General features: G+C 41.8%; 1 protein-coding gene across 1 annotated transcript; it reads right to left on the bottom strand.

The window, feature by feature from the left end:
- Positions 1-3535: 3535 nt before the first annotated feature.
- Positions 3536-4451, bottom strand: SF3B5 (splicing factor 3b subunit 5). Its single transcript, XM_072856194.1, has one exon. The coding sequence runs from the start codon at positions 4216-4218 to the stop codon at positions 3958-3960; it is 261 nt and encodes an 86-aa protein (XP_072712295.1). The 5' UTR covers positions 4219-4451; the 3' UTR covers positions 3536-3957.
- Between the last annotated feature and the right edge of the window lie 9172 nt (positions 4452-13623).

Genomic DNA, 13623 nt, shown 5'->3' with positions numbered 1-13623 from the left:
GCAATTGTTTCACTGTGCAAACATTAACTAATGTACTGCTATCATTCTGATAAATCAGAAAATTAAAAAATGAAGGTATTCAGAACTACAGAGCTACGGTATTGTGCTAGGGTTCCCATACTGCTCTACTCACCCATGGTGAATAAAAGGTATAATATATGTTTTGAACCTTAGAACTATCCCACTGGAAAAAGCTATGTATTTCTGCCTATTGGAAAGTTTTAGCAATTTTTTTAAAGCATCCGCCTTTTTTTCAAAGGAACTCCACAAGATTAGCATGCAATTCTATTAGTTATCTGTGCCTTCAGTTGAACAGCAGTGTCATTTGCTGCCCTCTGGTGTAGCAAAAAAATGAAACAATCCCTTATAATGAAAAGTAACTGGAATAAGTTTACTTGACAGTAAACTGCCAAGATTTCTTAATTTATAAAATTATTATTAATCCTCAGACTTATGTTACCTGGTGTAAAAGACAGCCACATTACCAAGAGAATGGTAACAAACATAATTAAAAATGAAGGTGGTAGTGCACTTCTACGGTAACATTTTCTGGATTAAGTATATCCCATTTATAAGTAAAATAAACCATCTTAGCATGAAGCTTCACATGCCGTTTCTGTAAGAGTCAAGCTTGGTTCTTCTTCTCTTTAATCATCGATAATTAAGGCATCAGAAGCAAACTTTTCTCCTTTCACCTGCCATCCTCATAATTCTCACTTTATTCATACATCTTAGATAACATTGTTTCAGTATTCTATTTTTAGCTAAGCAGCCATTAAATACTCTACATAATATCTATTAGATTTTTTTTTAATTAAAAGTGCACATATGTTCTACTCTACAGAGACTTTACAAAGGTATGTTAACTAGCAGGGCAAAAGCAGGTGAAATTCCTTCTTACCCAATACAATGCACATCATGTTGGAAATAGTTTGTATTTCTCATACTCCACACTACGTGAAATTAAGCTACAGAAACTCAGGAAAATGAGCCAGAGATCACAGGGGGAAGCCCAGTGAAAGCCATACTGCTTGGATGTAAAAAGAACATAATGCAAATACCAAGCCAATTTATAAGTAAAGAGTACCCTTCATCTTTCAGTCAGGACAGAGGTAAAAAACAGATGCATCCCAGTGGGACACGTAACTAACTCTATTCTTAGGATGCTTTACCCTTTCCAATACTAAAATGTAAAAGAGCTCACTGCCTTCAATGGTTTTAAAAATGCTTTGGGATTTATGAAAAATACCATAGTCCAGAAATACACTCTTTAGTGTCCCCCAGTTCTCTTCAAGTTTGTCTTGAATCCTTAGGAATTCTAGCTTCCCTTCGGTTTTCTGCATTTCTTAAGAAAGTGCTTGTAATGTTTCACAAGACACTCTAAAAATCCTTTCCAACCACACTGAAATAGGATTTGAGCGAGCATACCCAGCAGAACCAGCAAGTGAACTCACCACGTAACTCTGAATTGTCCCTGAAGGCTGTTTGGCCTTTATAACGAAGAGCTGGCCTGCAAGGGGGCATTAATCTTTACTCATGTGTCATATACTTGTTCCTCACATTTTAAAACACACTATGAATATGGAGAATATCCATGGATAGAGCTAATTGCTAGCAGATTATACTCAAAGAAATCTTCCTTGAATTTTTTTTTTAAGTTCTAGTTTATGCAGGAGTGGATTAAGTTGCAGTTTGTTTTTCTTTCCATGTAAGAGAATCAAGATTTGTCTTCACAGAACATTGTAATTTCAGTTTCCAACCCATTACAAAAGCATCTGTATTCTCACTCCACCTCTTCCAGTTCCCGAGTCCTAGCACTGAGGCTCAAGCTCCCTTGCCATCAGTGAATTAACCACGGTATCGCTGTCTGTTGCACACATAGCTGCCCGTTGGCTGCCAGCAGACAAGACACCTTATGGAACTACTCAATGCAATAAAGTAATTAATGTTGCTGTTCCTTTTTCTCCCTGGACAGAGTAGCTATGGTGTACATAAGGTAAGAGAGACAGGAAGAGCAGCTTTCCCAGCGGGACTCTCCCATACCACCCTTCTTCACCAAGCACGCTGCCTGTTTGTACAGGGAAGAGGCAAGTTTCTAAGATCTGGTCATAGAACAGGCTTTTATCAAGAACCATAGGAAACTTGCTTGATTTAGATACAAATTTTGCTTGATTTTTGCAAGACTGCATTGCATGACTACTAGTAAGTGCCTGAACTCACTTAAGGAAAATCCTTCCACCATGTTCCTCAGTACGTGAGGAACAGATACTCTTCAAATTACCTACACCAGCTTGCACAAAAAGTGCAAACCAGGAGTTTTCTACAAAGCCCTCTCATTTATTGGGAATTGCAGTAGTTCCCCACAAAACTTCCAGATAAATTTTATTTAGGACCACTTCACCCTTGCCCTCACCTCAATATGTGCAACAAAATTGGAAAAATGCCATCTTTTAATTCTTCAGAAGATGGATGTACTGACTTGAACGTGGCCTCAGGAGCTTGCTCACTTTTTCTTACTTTACCACAATATTATGAATAGCTTAGTTTTATAAGGCTCAATAAAGAGTGTGATAAGTTTATCACTCAAAAGTTTTGAGATCACCAATTTAAAAAAATCATTGGTAAGCTTGCATACAGTCTTAATAGGATCAGAAAACACTGAATTTTCCTCTCCAATGTAAAAAAAAACCCCACAACTAACAAGCAAAAACCACCACCCCCCCCCACCCCCAGTTACAATGCTCCACGTCAGAAATGGGAGGACTGAATTTCTCCAAGCAACGTACCTACAATTTTGACTCCGAGGCCTTCCCATTCATTAGAACTCAAAATTTATTTTTACTACGACAAGTAAACAGCAAGTCTATTTTAGGTGACAAATCAAAATCAACACCACTTCAGTCTGCAGTCTGATCTAAGATTCTGTCACCTCAAGGCACTTTACTCCAAAGTAGTAGTGAGTAACCCTTATGTTCGTCTTGGGAAGGACAGACAAATTTGGAGAAGTCATCTGGCAAAATGGTTTAGCTTTTCCCTAGCCTCTGCACCACCTATTCCATATTAACAGTGTCTAACCCCACATTAATACGCTTGTTTAGTGTAGGACCATAGAAAAAAAATTAATAACTAAATGGCTAGAAAGCATTAGTTTAAAAAAAAAAAAGATGGTTAAGCTGGAACAGAGAGAATAAAGATTTGGAAAATTCAAAGCACAGGTGAGAGGAAGATGAGGCAAAAAAACAGTATTTAAAGAAAAGCCATTTTGGGGTTTTAAAGCACCAGAGCAATTGACTTATGCCATATCATAAATCACCCCACACGATAAATTCTAACAAATCAAACCCTTTGAATGCCAACAAGCTTCCTCTTTCTCCCTCCTCAAAACATACTTTTGGTAAGCAAGCACTGGGAAAACGCTATCCGTAAAGTATCGGAGACCTGCACCTCAGATGGTTGTATTGAAACACTTAATACCGAAAAACCAGCACTCCTTTTAGAACAAAGAGCTCCTATTAGAAGATTACCAAACAAAACATTAGAAATGCCCAGTAAGTTTTATTATTTTCCATTTTAAAAAATCAGAACGATTGTACAGTTAAAGAGTCGAAGCTGTCCAGAAGCAGGCATTTTACAAGACTTCTCCCCATCAGAGTCCTTCGACGGAACGACACACGAAGAAAGCGGAGGGACCACGGGGACGGCGGGCCCCAGACGCCAGCGCTCCCCGCGCTCACAGGGGCAGCTCCTTGGACCTTCCCGCGGGCATAAGGGCAGCCCCGCGGCGCCGGGCTCGGTCTCGGCTGGCGGGCAGGCGACCTCAGCGGAGCCCAGCCGGGCCGCCCCCGCGCCCCGCACGGAGGGGCGGCCTCTGCGCTGCCGCCGCTCGCTCCGGCCAACCCGCCCCTACGGAACACCGCCCCGGGGCCGGGGCCGGGGCCGGGGCCCGGGCGGGGCGGGCTAGGACTCGTCGGGCTTGTCGGCGGGCGGCCCGCAGGGCTGCAGCATCTTCTCCATGAGGTTGAAGCGGACGCGCGCCTTGCTCTCGTTCTCGGCGATGGCGAAGTAGTTGAGCAGGTCGAAGTGGCCCATGTAGGAGCAGTACGAGTCCCGGTGCTGGTTCACCAGCCACTCCCACTTGGTGGTGTCGGCGTGGCCCGTCCCGATGTACTTGGACTGCAGGTGCTCCAGCTGGCTGTGGATGGTGTAGCGGTCCGTCATGGCGGCTGCGGCGGCGCGGGCGGCCCGGGCGCGGCGGACAGGCGCTGCGCGAAATGGCGAGCGGAAGTGACGTGCCCTCACACCAGGGGCCTTTTCCGCCCCTCCGGCCCGGGCGCAGCAGCTATCCTCCCGCCGGGCCCTCGGCGCGGTACCGGTCACTTACGGCTCCGCCGTTCGCTTTGAACGGAAATTAAAAAAACCCTCCAGGAGTTCAGTGCTTTCCTGCCGCGGTGCACGATGGGAGCGCGGCCGCTGGCGGAAGGGAGCGCGCATGCGCGCCCGGCCAGGGCATGACGGGAGCTGTAGTCTTCTCCCCGGCCCGCCTCGGACTCTGCGGCCTGGCCGCTGTGCGGCGCCGGGGCTGGGCGTGGAGGCGGCTGCCGCGGCAGCAGTGCCTGCCCGGGGGGCGGGGAGGGCTGAGGGCCGGGCCCTGGCGTGATTAAACATTAATGTGATCCGTAATAAAATAATTTACTACTGGTTTAATTGCTAGTTGACTAATCCAATAGTAAGCCAAATGACAGTTACAACGCCGGGCCGGGCCCTGTCACACACCGTTATGTTAAAGCGCGCACTTGAGGATTAGCGACGAGTTCAGGATCTCGTGTTCTCAAGACCGGTGCAAGGCTGAGCCTCAGGTTAAGCCTGACGCTGAACTGAGCCTCAAGCCTCAAGTTAGAGCCTCAAGCCTCAAGTTAATTTGTAAAGCAAAGGTACGGCTTTGATATGGTAGCTACTGATTCATTCACATGAGAGTCAAAGGGGCATGCGCTATCAAATCCGGCTACAAAATACCTATATAATGGGTCATGGGGAGCAGCCTCAGAAAGCTTCCCTTTGCCAGGAGACTTCAGAAAACAGGAAAGCAAAGCCCTGAGGCTCACGCTGCAGGGCACAGCTCACCCAGCTCCCGCCACTGTCTCCCTATAGCCTGTATCTCAGCTGTGCCTCCTCGAGAAGTGATGCGGGAACTCCGGCTCTGAAGAAAGAAAAAGCTGCCAGAAAAATAGCCAGGAGGTGCCAAGAGCAACCCAACACTCCTTTTTGTTAGCCCTTTGCTTGGTTAGAGGGCAAGGCAGCACGTTCTGTGGTAGCTCTCCTACAAGAAGTCCGTATAAAGAAAGGCTAAAGAAGCACACAGCATTTGTGCTCCCAAAATAAGTAGTTTGGTAGGGTTACTTCTGTTACGTGCAGCTGAGGAAAAGTACTGCAGGTTCCATCCCTGTTCCTTTGTAAGCTGCAGAGCTCTTACTTTTCCCCAGGCAGGCTTTGGAGCTGAGCAGGGTCAAGGGATTTAAGTCAAAATTAAGTATTACTGTTGAAAAAGATCTTTAGACAGTGCAGGTAGTAGTTTACATGAATGTTAAACTCACAAGCAGATATAAAACCCACAGAAATTATAAATTGCATTGCCTATCTTCTTTGGTCAAAGTGGAGCTTGAAATAAATTTTATCATCCACCAAATAAGTAGTCTTTCTTCTCCAGCTCTCTTCAAGAGCTTACATAATGTTAAGTTTAAAATGCATTAAATGATTCATGCTTTCATATGATAGTAGTGTTTTTAATTACTTGTTTTAAAATAGGAAAGACACATTGCCAGAAATTTTCCAACAGGACACTGAGCTATTTCTTCCTGTCCTTGTAAATGCCCTATAATCAAAAGAAATCCACAGAAATGTGCTGTGAAAACTCAGATGATTCTAAGCCCCTTGTTTAAAAGTGAGCATCTTATAAAACCAAGGTCACAGAAAGCAACGTCAAAATGATGTCCTGAGGCGTCCTTACCCTTTAGTGCAAAGAACTAAATGAGGACTATAATTTTTATTATTGTTTTTACGAGGATCTGTTGAGTAATTGCTATCAAGGCTTACTTAGCAGGAAGCAGTTTTACCCAGCTGGATACAGCAATTGCATTCTGTGGTTGCTTCCAGAGAGACCAAGAGAGAAAAACCAACCAACCAAACAAATGCAACTCCTCAGGAGTTTCTATATATGCTGGTATATAGAAAGACAAAGACAGACATATTCTGAACATGGAAAGCTTTCATTTCTTTTTTAAATGGTATCTTTATAAAGAGTGGGACGGTATGAAGGATGCTAACTTCTGATAGATGTTCAGTGCCAACACAGTGACACGTAGGGCTGATCTCAGACCTGTTTTGAAGTTACCATCTTGGAAACTCTAAGCCAGGAGATGTATTGATTAAAATAATCAATCAGGCTTTGGAACAGAAAAGATGCCCAGAAGCTTATCCATCTCTTGCAGCTGTTGCAGGAATTTCTAGGAGTAATAGCTGCATTAAACCAAACAGGTATTAGAGTTCTAGTTGAAAAAAGCACCCTGAAAGGGAAGCGTAAACCTGAAATTTTCAGCAAGCTTAATAGTGGGCCAGATTAAAACACTGCATTCAGGCATCCAGAGCTCTGGGGAAACAAATACCAAAACTTCACTCTATATTGGCTTTGATCAAAAACTCCTCTGAGATTACCAGACAGCCTTACCAATACTAGGAAGAAAAAATCGGTAGTAAAATTACCAGCCAACAGGCAAGTAACAAATATTTACAAGTAATTACCTAACTTCAAGTTTCACTTGAAAAATACAAAGTTTCAGCTGCTAGCTTTGAAGAATTATATTCAATTATATTCAGTTTATCTTCATTTCTTCTTCCACACAAAAATAAAATCTGTTATTTGGCCTTGTTTTTCTTGTTAGGTCCGTGCAAAATCGATGCCTGCTTTTGGGAACTTTCATTTCAAGTTTAGTAATACTAAGTGACGGGGGGGAGGGAGAGAATGTATGTAAGGATGCATGCGTGCACAGGTGTAGCTATATATAGAGAGAGCATTATCACTCAGTGGTAATATGCTCATGCGATTAAGGTTCTTGAATAATTTAGCATTTCAGAATATTTCAAGGTTTTTGTACTGAATAGCATTAAATATAATTATCAGAATATTTTATATTTGTCTTGGTCTCTGAATTCATTTTGATAAATAATTAGTGCCTGAAGCAACCGATGCTTACTTATGGAAATCACATAAATGTGTTGATTTAAGTGCTGAAATAATCTATTTGGAGAGTAAAGCCGTATCACTTCAAGCCAAGTTTCAAATGGTCGAGACACTGGGAACGTGCCATGAACGGCAGTGGCCACTGGATGTCAGGGTTGGACCTGCAGAAATTCTCCTTCCATAAAACGGGAGTAGTGGGTCGTTCCTCCAAAATGTAGAGGAAGTGGGTATAGGAGGCCGCTGGACCAACAAAGACAGAGTGACAGTGGCTGTCCACTGCAAGATATAACCGAGTTTTTAAATTTCTTACTGACTCTTCGGGTAGAAGAGTGAAGATATAAATACCCCACAAACAAGGGGATACAACGATTTTAATAGATAAATCCAACACACACCCGGCAACATGATAGAATGGAGAGGTGTGCCGTATTTTTTTTCAGAAATTCCTCTATTCCTCATGATACTGATTTATCCTACAAATACAATTTCAGAGAAAAAAATGTTTGAGATTGCATTAGCCTGGAAAGCATGGTGCTAGAAATTAAATAATGATAAGAAACTAATGTCTTTATGTGGGAAATGACCTTTTTTTTGTTAAAAGAATTTCTTTAAAAATATGCTGCTTCTGCTGTAACAGGGTTCTTAAATCATTATTTGCAGAGGTCACATTACCACTTAGCAATTTTAGGCCACAAAAATTACCTTTCTTTAACTGCATGGACTTTTTTTTTCCCCCTCAGATTTCCCGTATCATCACATGCACTGCGGAAGCCTTTTTGTAATGTATGCAGCTTCTCAAATGCTGTTGTAGCCTACAAATGTTAACAGCCTCCAGAAGCCCTTATGTTGGCCCTGTAACAGGCGGAAGATCTTTTTACTGCTTTTCTCAGAGATCCTGTGAAAAACTTTTTTCATAAGCAAGTCTCTCTCTCCACCTTGTTTTGCGTCAGCTCCTCTAATTTCTTTTCCGTGCAGTCAGAATTGTGATTCTGCTCCACTGTAAGAATATGCCTTCACACTGCAACCGCCCGCAGCCTTTGGGGGCTGCTTCTGAGACGGAGGAAATACAGTCCCTGCAAGCGTGGAACTTTCTTCCACTACTAGAAACTATGTTTTGCTATTGCTTTGATTTTATCGTGTGTAACTACTCAAACATCTGAAAGCTTCTTTTAGGGTTGTGTGGCTGATTCTTTGCCAAATCTGGCAGATAAGAAGAACGTGGCATAAAAAACAGGAAAAGAAACAATACTGTGTATCGTACCATTGAAATCATACACTTCAAGCTGCTGTGTATCAATGTTCCTATCTGGAAAAGGCAATCATATTCTTTTAAATTGGACTGCAACTGGAGAAATTCACTGCTGAAAAATTATCTTGGCCTGAGGTCCAGGACAGGCATCATTTTAGTATTTGGCAGTGCCACCCTTAGGCTTTGATATGTTATGGTGTATCGAAACCTGATACACAGGAGGCTGTTGTACGGAGCGATTTGCAGCTTGTGGGAAATAAAATAAAATGTTGGATTGAAAATCAACTCTTTTTAATGTCAGTTTCAATGTTTTTAGGATATTTTTGTTTTGTTTTTGTTGCATTGTATGCCGCCCGTGTTATGCACTAAGCTTTATTAAAACTCCCTAAAACATTTCTAATAAATAATGTATTCTATAGTACACTATTGTTGCATGATGGCAGAGTGAAAATGTAAAGGTCCTGACCAGGTTAATTGACCCTGTGTTAGACCCTTCTCTATCAAACTGAGTCGATCTGTGCCCTGCACTGGTGGTCCCTCGCCTAGGAGCAGCTTATGGAGTGAGAGATTCGGTCTAGTAGCTTCACACTCCATCGCTTGCTTGTGAATATTACCATGACACACTACTTCTTCTGTATACATTTGAATAACAGCTGTGTGCCTTAGGTGTGCGCCGCAATTTAATTATCTTAATTTAGATGCCAGTGAGAATTTGCTAGCGTGGTGTAGGAGCACCCTAAAAGTAGAGCCACAGTAGGGGTCACTAGCACAGTGCTTACAGATGGGACTCTGAAATAATGTGGTGATCTGAGACATGTGGTGCAGAAGGAGAAGACGGAGCACCTCTACCAAGAGCACAGCGGAGGTCTGGGAGAGGCAGCTCTCACTCGCTGAACTTGAAGGAAGTTCTCTATTCCAAAGCCATCACTTTGAAAATAAAAGCCCCTCCACTAATGTGATTAGTTACTGCTTCAGGCTAAAAATAGAGCTAACAATAGTCTGCCAGGTGAATTGAAATTGCTCGCACCCTTATACATTTTCATAATGGGAAAGGTTTGTTCTTGTCATGCATTTTGAAATAAAATGAAGCAATAATAGTAAACACAACAAAACTAGGGAAGACTACAGGACTATCCAAGATGCAGCTGTATTCTGCTCACACTTTTCTTTGGGTGTCTTCCCTTCATTCACCCCAGATAAACTGTCGCAGCTAATACAGCTATTAATTGTGTTCAATAAGGTATACGAAAGTAGCAATGATGAAAGATACATCTTTAAATAGGCCCTAGAGAAGATATCAGAAGTGTACATGAGCTTAAATTAGAAGAAATTGATCTGACCATTGAGTAGCTCTGTATATCACATCACTATCTTCTTTCTATGTTCAGGGAAGAGTAAGGACAGAGGAGGTGACTTTCCTTTTTTTAAGTCTGACTCCTGAAGCTGCTTAATGCAGCTGTTTCTTTTTTTATCTGCTACGTGAGTATCACGTTTTAAAAATACTGATTTCTTCAGAATGGTACTTAAAAATGTTCTGTACAAGGAAGCTTAGCTGTAACCAGCCTTCTCCCCCTCCATCTTCCCCCCTACACACACATGCACAAGTATTCATCATTTCACCTCCTGCTCTGCAGTAAGCGTGGAGCACATTAGTGTCATCATCCTTATCTCGATAAAAATCTATTGTCTGTATTCTGCACAAGGGCAAAACTCATTTGTTAACGCACAGTGACTCAGTTCATAAAAGTAAAAAATAATAGCAGGAGAAGTATGGAGCCACTGATATCAGGGAGTCGTCAACTTGTCTATTTGGTGTGTGTTATACTAATTCATGTTATGAAGTTTCAGGCTGTGGATTGCTCGTGGGGCAGACAGCAAAGGAGAGAGGGGGCAGCAATGGATATTTAGGAAATTAGCATTATTACAGAAGGAAGCATGTAACTGTTCCTTCTGTTATCCCAGTCTGCCCCCTGATAGACTACACTTCTGTGCATCTCTAGAAAAAGGCAAACCAGTAACTGCCAGCTAACCGCCTGTTTCTCAACTTGGGTTGGGAACTTCCTCATCTGAAATAAGAAATGTCCATAAGCCTCTTGCATTTACCGTAAAACTAAAGCTTTCACTAATAAGGCTATGCAATGTATCTCACTTCCAGTTTTATCAAAGTATTGTTGTTTATTACATTTAAGGCAGATAGAACATAATTTTTCAGAACACCAAGCACCATAGAGAAATTTATATGTTCAAAGCACAGCTCTTGATAACTCAAGATAAATGTCTTGCTTGCTGGTTTCATTCTTGGGAGTGTCTTGTTTGTCACAAGCTGAAAATTGTTTAATTCACTAGATCAAAATAAAAAAGTAAACCCAGAATGTTGAGACTTGGCAAGGAATAAGCCACTGGAAGCAAGGTATTTATAGTCAGGATTAGGCAATGTTAGTAATGTTATGGTGATAGCCATCCCATCTATGCATTTTGGCATGTGATTTGAGAGCTTGAAAGAGAATTGTTGATTTTGGAAAGCAAACATACGCAAGGAGTAGAGCAGAAAGACATTATCTATCTTAGATTGTAATATTTCTCCCCACCTCCTCAGCACCATGCAGACCGAGAAACCTTGAACTGGACAAAATCCAAAAAACTGCTGGACAAAGTGTTGTCAAACCCAGGCACTCAGAAATCACCTGAACCTGGAAATTTTTAAGTAAGCTTTTAAAATGGTGATTTTTTTTCCTGTTGTTTTTAAGTTACATATATTGTTTGCTTTCTTTTTTTTTCTTTTTGCATTTTGAGATTCTGTATTTCACTTAGTTTGTATTTGCTTTTCTCCATAAATGTTTGAAAGTATTTATTTGTATGTTTGAAGGTACTTAGTTTTAGAAAATTAAAGCTGAAATGTTCACATGCTCAAATGGTTGCAGGGACAGAGGCTTTAAGAAAAGCACCAGTCATTGTGAAAACTGTCGGCGCTGGGGTTGTGATCTAGAGCCCCAACAGGATGTGCGTAGATGATGCAGAAGAGAGCTGATGCATCTCAGAATAGCTGTTGTGAAGAACAGACAATTCGGTATTCACATATAGCTGTGTCTTGAAACCCATTTTTGACGGTCTGGAAAAGCCTTCAGTATGAAATTAAAACTTTTCCAAACCATAACTTTCTGCTCCCTTTCCCCTATCTTTTTCAGCCTAGTGTAACTGAACAACGAGCTCCTCTTGGCTAGGGTGTTCTCCTACAGGGTTTGTACTGCAGTTGACACAGTGGGGCCTCATTCATGGCCTCACGGTGGAGTTATTATAATACCAACTAACGTGGCTATTGGTGAGGTTCACCTCTGGGCGTGGGCATAAAGATATCTGGTTTTGAACCCGACTAATGGGATATATTTCTTACAGGCAGAGAGAGGGAAGTGCAATCTACCCAGTGGGTTCTTCAATTTCAGCTCCAAATGCAGCCTAGAGGTTCTGTCAGTAGGTGTTAAGGGTTAGGTATTTCACGTGCTAAGACCATTGGCAATAGTCATTCATACTTGGCACCTCAAAAGGATCAGGCCTGGAGGGTAAGGAAAGATTATTGTTGGTTTCAGATGCACCAGCAAAAAAAGTCGGCGTTCCAGGAACAGGCTGGGGCAGAGATTCCCATGCCGATGTGTGCGTGAGTCTGTGACTGCCTGTCACTGGCATGACACCTCCACCCTGTCACACTCTAAAATGTAGGAAATTATTTGCAACTCTTGAAAGAAAAGTCAAAGACAATTAAAGAAATTAATTCTCAACTACAATTGCAATTACAACAAGTTGCGGGATGATTTTTATAAGCAAGGGATAAACACAAAACATTAGCAGCAGAAAATGCTATCAGAAAGAAAATCTAATCTCTTTTAGTTAAAGAACCATGAACACTGATCAGTGTAATCCCATGACAGCTTGTCTTTCCCCCATTTAATTAGTTCCTTGTGTGAAAATGAGCTGAAGATTTTTCTCCTTTAAAATGTATTTACTCTATCTCACATAGGTAACTGCACACAGAATAAAGCCTCCACAATCTTTTCCATACCGCAGCTGCCTGCTGAATTTATCACTGTGAAAAGGGCTGCTCTGACTGACTCAGCTGCAGAACTGATTTGTCTTGTCAGTGGAGAACAGACTTGTGTAGATGCTGAGTCACAAACTTGCTTGCATAATTGGAAGGGTAAAACAAGCTTGTCGAGTGACTCAATTTGCAATTTGATACTCATCTCATTCCCAAATGCACATGGACCTGTATTTTGGGATAGCAGAGACAGCTAATTACAGTTTGAATCATTTCAGTGGTACCCATGGAATGTCTCCTTCTGAAATGCTCTGCTGTTCAGTTCTCTCTCCCATAACCCCTGGGATCTGGCCAAGTGTTTCTTCCTTCACACAGGGGGAAAAAAAATCTGTGTTTTCCTTCACTTCTAAAAACAGTCACCATTACTATCCTAACAGATCCTCACATGGAGCTTAAGTCAAAAACCCAGCATCAGTGCTTTTCACCTTTTTTAAGGGGCTATTATTACCCTATTTAAAGGACTTAGCAATAAACTATTTTCAATGGTAAGTTAGGGTTAGGAAAGAAAGTGGATCTTTTGTGTATGTGTAGAATTCCAAAACAGTGGCAGAGAAATCATAAGCCAAAATCCTCCTGCAGAGGTAGGTATATTGTTTTGAGTGCTGTTTGTGGGAGAAAAAATTGGCCTTGTAGCACAGAAGATCTGATGTTCAAGAGGAATTAGAAAAAACTTTGCATTGAGAGAGATTAGTTTGTCCGATGCTCTATCAGCCAAAGAAACGGAAGCATGTAACTGTGCTTTAAGAAAAAGCTAGCCATAAATCTAGAGAAAAAATAGTGTTGAGGGCAGTCATCTACTTTATGGATGTCATTGTTTCCTTTATAAAACATATCAGGAAGTGCAATAGTCTTTCTTCTGAGAACTGTATAGTATCCTACAAGCTCTAACTCTTGACGGCCGTACCAAGAAAGGAAAATACTAGCCTAATCGAATAGAGGAGGATGTTGACACAAGTAGCAATGAAATCCCTTGCCAGAAGCCCCACGCTGAACTGGTGGCCCAGCACGCTCTTTGCTGCAGCTGCACTGTGTCCATCGCCCAGCTGTGCC

Source organism: Ciconia boyciana, chromosome 3 (genome assembly GCF_034638445.1).
Source record: "Ciconia boyciana chromosome 3, ASM3463844v1, whole genome shotgun sequence".
NCBI lineage: Eukaryota > Metazoa > Chordata > Aves > Ciconiiformes > Ciconiidae > Ciconia > Ciconia boyciana.
The sequence above is the reverse complement of the archived record's forward strand: the minus strand, read 5'-3'. Positions and strand labels throughout refer to the sequence as shown.